The 6212-nt window shown below is 45.0% G+C and overlaps 1 protein-coding gene across 1 annotated transcript in view; it reads right to left on the reverse strand.

Moving 5' to 3' along the window:
* Window positions 1–5359, reverse strand: part of TMCC1 (transmembrane and coiled-coil domain family 1) — an 86880-nt gene extending 81521 nt beyond the window's left edge. The window contains exon 1 of the mRNA XM_082487491.1: window positions 4648–5359. Coding sequence (XP_082343617.1) covers window positions 4648–5193 — 546 coding nt within the window. The 5' untranslated portion in view covers window positions 5194–5359. The remainder of the gene's footprint in view (window positions 1–4647) is intronic.
* Window positions 5360–6212: the final 853 nt, after the last annotated feature.

Genomic DNA, 6212 nt, shown 5'->3' on the forward strand with positions numbered 1-6212 from the left:
AGTGGGTCATCTAATTGCATCTTGAATTTAATGCTGTTAAACAACAGGCCATATTTATCTTGTAATTCTACATGTGTAAATAAGCGCACAGCCAGAAGCAGTACTGTTCCAGCTTGAGTGCACGCTCGGGCACGTCAGATCTCTGGAGTAACTGCAGCTTATATGACTCGAGGCTTTTGCCTTTCACTTACTCAGAAAAGGCTGATGAGTCTGAGGGCAGTCCACAGGTCCTGAGCCACTGAAGACTACGCACAATCAAGAAAGTTCCTGTTTCCTCCTATCTCTGGGCAGAATGTTATATTTAACAAAAGCCAATAATCAAGCATAAACATTCAAACACTGAAACTGCAATAATGCTAAAGGAGCAGCAGGAACACACATTGTCTTTTAGAAAACTTGACTAAACTAATAACAAACTCGAGAGCTGATTTAACTATTTTTTTTACTTGGTTATGTTAAAAAAAAAAATTGTGCCCCATTTTAAGTCATTTTTCACCAAAGAAAACATGCAAGAGTAGTATTGAAACTAACAGCAGTTAAAAGAATGTGTAAACTTTACATGTAGCTACAAAATACTTCTTTAAGAAAATAAAAGTGTTCTTTGCAAGATGATTGGTATTACAGATAAAGTTTTAGAGTTGTCATGATACCTAAATTTGCTTTGTTATATGGTCTTCTGGCTTCTTCATCAACATGAACTACTTTAAATAAAAATACGTGTAATAGAAAGAATCCTTTTTCTGAGCAATTTGAAATCCCACTGACTCTTTGTTTTTACAACTCAAAGGGCCTTCACAAATGCTGCCCCAGTCCGTAGCTACCTGTCAGGAGGTGACTGAACGGGTTGCTAAAAAGCCGTACCACTCCTTACTAGAACAGGTGATATCAAGTCTTAAACCCTTCCCCGACACTGCTGTTCTCATTACAGAAATGCATGATCCCTTTTGTGGCTCGGTCAGTTGCCGGGTGCTGCTGACCGGCTGTGTCCCGCTGCCCAGGGAGCACGCTGGCAGCTCCAAAGTGTTGTTTAAATACCATCAGTGCTACAAAGGGGAACAGGGTTAAGAGTGGAGAAAGCCCACACGCGGTAACGGGGGCAAAGCCAGGGCTGCAGCGAACTCATGGCAAGTCTTACACCTTCCCATTACAGAAATGAGGTACAGAGGGAAGGACCAGTAAGCAAGATTTTATTCACTCTACTTTATAGATAAGATGACAGTTTTTATTTCTGTGCAGCTGTTTTTCATCAGGCTTTTCTCTTTTTTTAGGTGATCTAAAAGAGAATTAAGTGAGATTTTAAGAAACACAGAACCAGAGTGGAAAAGTAAATACAACAAAACTCAGAGCCATATCAACAAACGTTGTAGAATTTGAGAGTGCTGCGAGTGCACCCCTGTTTTTCAGAATTTGCATCAGGAAGCAGTTCCAAAGCAGAACAGAGGAACTGGGGGAGTCAGGCTAAGGGGGGTGAGGTATTACGTCTCGAAGCAGCACACGTGCTCTGGATCGTGCGAGAGGGGAGCTCTGCCGGACTGCATTAACTTCATTTCCACAGCTTTCTTCCGCCACCGTGACGGAGGGTCCGCAGCCCGCAGACACCCCTCAGAGGGACCGCCACCACAACGAAGGCAGCCGGACATTGCACACCAGCCCACTGTCCCGCTACTGCTTGTACGCATGGGGGAGATTGCTGCTGCCACTCGCCTGCAACAGCCGTTTGTAAGCAAGCAAGCTACATTTAAAAACACCAAGTATATCAGACTTTCCGTTCTCATGTTCCAAAGGTTTTTAAAAGATTAATTTCTGCCCAGGTACATCGGAATCTTCAGTCGCTGCTCCGAGAACCATCCCAACAGCCCCGGGGCTGTGCTCCCGACGCTCACCAGAGACCGCAGTCAGGTCTCACTGCCTCTCCCCTCTTCTCCCCACTACACCCCCAGTTTGTTACCACAAAGGAAAATCCTCTTGGGCAAAACCCAACTTTGAGGTGGGCTGGGGCACACCATAAATGCTGTACAAAGCTTCTCCACCAGACCGAAATGCCCAAATTCGACATCAGACAAAGTGGTACTTCCCCAAAGCGTGACCAAAGCCAAGGCAGCACTTCCTTGGTTATGCCACTTTAAACCACAGCGTACATCCTTATCGCCTGCCAGAAAAGTGGTGCAATATGCAAATATTAAAACGCAGCTGGTAGTGCACTAACCTCTACAGAGGGTCACGGAGGTCTCTGGATGGTTTAGTCCCCAAAAAGGCCTTTCCTCACACACATTTCATTTTCCTCTCTCAGACTCCAGTTCCTCCCCTCTCTCTTAAATGTGGAGGGGAGAAAGGCTGAAGGGTGCCCGTTCCTCCAGTCCCAGCGCACACAGCTGTGGACACAGCAGACAGCAACCAGAGCGCTCCCACGTCCGCCCTGAGACATGACGGGTTAAGCAGCAGAAGAGCCACCGCTCAGGGAAAGTGCTGCTCAACGGGAGGAACAGCTACAGCTGCTGCTTCTCAGTAATCAGGGGCCCTATCTACCAAAAATTGACGCCTAAATTTGTTCTCACTCATAGTAACTGCATTCTGCTACAACATCTGCTACCAGATTAATACTTCTCATTTTTCCAGCCACTCCTGCTGAGTGACACAATTCATCCAGGGCAGCAGTTTCCAAATTTTGGAGCATGGACTGCCAATACATGTATATTTATTTATAAATTATATACATGTACTACTGAACTAATATATTAGGTACATTATAAAACACACAAAAATTGAAATTCAAAAGGAAAAGAAATTTAAAAAACATTATTTCAAAAATTATTTTAATTATTAATGGTACAAAAAAAATATTCTCCTCCCACACGCCACCGGATTGCCTTGCGCACACCCCCTTTGGAGACCACCGATCTAGGCAAAGGCGCTAACATTTCGCCAGATCAGCTGACATAGGTGGGACACCCCTCTCCAGGTCTCTTCCCATATTCCTTACCTCATATGGTTAGGCCTGTTCGATCTCCCTGCTCCCACACAGAGTAAAGCAACTACAGTTTTAAATCAACAAACCAGAGCTTACATCCTAAACTGAAGTTGCTGGATATGGGTACAAACTCTGAAAACTACCAACTTCCCCCCAAATTCTGCTGAAACAAAGATCATGAGTTCGCTCACAACAAAAAGAGAGCCAGTACGCAAATAACCTGCATTGGGACGGCTCAATTACAAAGTTACCCCATCCTAGAAGAGTATATGCTTTTCCTAACTACTTTATTACTATTTCTCTTCTTTTAACTGTTGGTAAGAAGCAAAAACCTCAGATATGGCTTCAGGAAGTCTCCTCCAATGCTTCTCCCAAGAGGAAACTTCACTCACTGCCTTCTAATGATATTGTAATTTATGCTAATACTTTGTAATTACCATCTATAAATGCAAGATATGCTAATTTCCAGATGACTATCAGGGAAATACATTGGAAGAATATTATACCACTGAGTAATCTGAAAAGGTTTTCACTTGGAGTATTTAAAAGTAGGCTCTAAGGCGAGGAAAACAACATTCAACAAGGGAACAATCCTGCTGCAGGGGCAAGGTGAAGCAACCTCCAGATAGGACTGAGGAGACCTTATTCAGCCCAAATCCATCGTCATCTAGCCAACATCAAAGAAACTGTAGTATATGAGAACAAATTTTCATAACCAAAGATCTGTGTGAGCTCCAGGGCTGTGCTAGCTCAACAGTATCAATCACCAGCAGGATTGTTTCTCTTGGTCCAAGAGTCACGGTCAGACCCTCTTTAATTAAGAGTATATGAACCAGAAATCGTTTTCCCAATGCTTCCTGTCTTTGTCAAAGGGTTTGTCCTCCAATGAACAAGCCTGCAAAGATTTTTAGGAAAACGTAGGTTATGGCTCAAATTAAATCAGCACTAGTTTTTCAAAAAACACAAGTGCTTCAACTAAATTGACCTGGGAAAGAAGAGAAATGGTAAGAAAACCACTATTTCTTGATATGATCTATAAGCCGATATGCATAGCTTTGCAAGAACATGTCACAGAACACAGACCGTCATTTTGGTGAACGCTCTTTGTGCAGGGGCTAGGCCAACCCGGAGGGAGAGCATGACCCCCGTCCGCACAGCGGCCAGGCTGACCTCTCTCGGAGGCAATCCGCCCGGCACGGCCCTTCGCTCGCAGGCTGCAGCCAGTCTTCCCAGGGCCTCTCAACAGCACCAGTAACTCACACTGGAATTTCTCTCTTTTATAAAATACACAATAAAACAAGAGGGGAATTAAAAGCCATCGACGTAAGGCAAGGTTTTGCTGCAGGAACTAGGTAACAGCTGTGACGGAGGACTGCTCGGGCTGCTGCTCTTCTCATCACTCCTTGTTTGACTGTGGCATACCATCCAACCAACCCAATGTGTTTCAAAAGTAGCTCTCATTTCACTGATCAAATACATATAAAATAAGCCACCTGCCATGTGAGAAAATGACTAATGCTTGCATCTTTTAAGCTCTTTGCTTCACCACTGAAGAAGCTTTTGAAGACAGTAGCATTAGTGTTTGCTGAAAGAAACTTGCTTTGAAAAACAAGATTCAAACGGCTTAAGAAAACATACAAGGAGATGACAAAGACCAAAGGTAAATCTGAGTAACTTACTGCTGCTGCTGCGGCCTCCTCTCCACCTACACAGACAGAAGAAGCAATCTCCATCACGGACAAGTTTGTGGGAGCGTCTGTAGTAGAGGATGATCTGGGCCGGCCTGACTGAATATCCTGGGCAGACCTCCTGTTGATCTGCGGGCTCCCCTTCGGGGCGTCTGCCTTGCCCCGCCTGCTGTGCAGGCTCGTCCCTCTCTTCATTTTAGGCGGCACTCTGATCTGCTGGAGCACCCGGTTCAGAGCTGTGGGGTGGGTGGAGACACCATCAATGTCAGCACAGACGCTTTGGCTTTCCAAATCCATGTCAGGCTCCAGATCAGCCTGAGCTTGCTGCACATCGTGCGGAGAGACTGACGACCTCCTGCGCTGATGCTGGAAAAGGTGCTTCAGGCCTTGACCAATCACATTAATGTTCTCCAAAGCATTATGGGTTATTTTGGACAATTTTTGCTCTGATTCATGTTGTTTTTTGGTCTCTTGATCTTGGGATTTGCCTCCAGGATCAGGGTCATCACACAACTGTTCAGTGCCAGAGGGCTCCATTGATGACACCCAACAGGTTTATTTGACTAGTCATACATGAATACGTCCCCTGTTTTTAAAAGGCTTGCGCTTGTTTTAAAAATGCCAAGATTGTCAGCCAATTAGGTGTGCAATTGCTTCAAGAGTGACTACACATGCAGCTGTGCCACGGTGATCTCATGCTTATCTAATGTTAAACAAAAGAGTCATTATTATACATCCATGCAGAAAGGAGTGGGTTAAAAAATCCAATGCGCAAAACATGCCATTAACAAAACAAAGCATATCAGTTTTCCAGGCATCCCTCGGTGTGGCATTAGTGGCACCTAGGCTGTACGTGGAAGTCAAAGCCAGTATGAGATAAGTCAGTCGCTGCCCTGGGGAAGAAGCCCAGCAGAAAGGGTACAGGAGAGCAAGAAAGGTAGAAAAGCTGTTCAAAAGGGGGAGAAGCAGGGAGAAACCAGTGGGGTTTTGTTTATTAAGAACCAGCCCATAATCATGTCTAACAGAACGTGAGGTTAAACTTCTGAAGAGCATGTTATTCTCCTTGGCAGAATTAATTCTGTCCCTTGACAAGAATCTGATAATTTGTGCTTCAAAAGTAACGTCTGCTCTGCCTACCTGGTTGTCCTGTAGAATGCCTAACTTCACAGTATTTAATATATGCAAGAAAACAGAACATTTCCAAAATCAGTTATGCATTTCAGTTATGCAGTAAGAAGTGGCTTATTACTGCCAACATCCGCTGATGGCACTGGAAACTAGATGTGAAAATCTGTCTTCAAGCAAGAACAGTCAAATGAGATGGTTTCAGTTGGCATAGTCTGTCCACAGTTCTCAGAGAAAACAAAAATGCCCTTTTAAAGGTAGACTAAGCAACTGATCTGAGAGGGAGCAGCACCGCGTATGCGCAGCTCAGCCTCTGGCAGAGGGGAGCAGCCAGCGCCGTCGCAGGAGCGCTCAGCCTGACCCATCAGCAGGCAGCGGCAGGACGAGGCGGCCGGGCACCGGCACGGCTACGCACAGATGGAGGGGTGCAG

This window comes from Vanellus vanellus (assembly GCF_965231255.1).
Source record: "Vanellus vanellus genome assembly, chromosome: 9".
NCBI lineage: Eukaryota > Metazoa > Chordata > Aves > Charadriiformes > Charadriidae > Vanellus > Vanellus vanellus.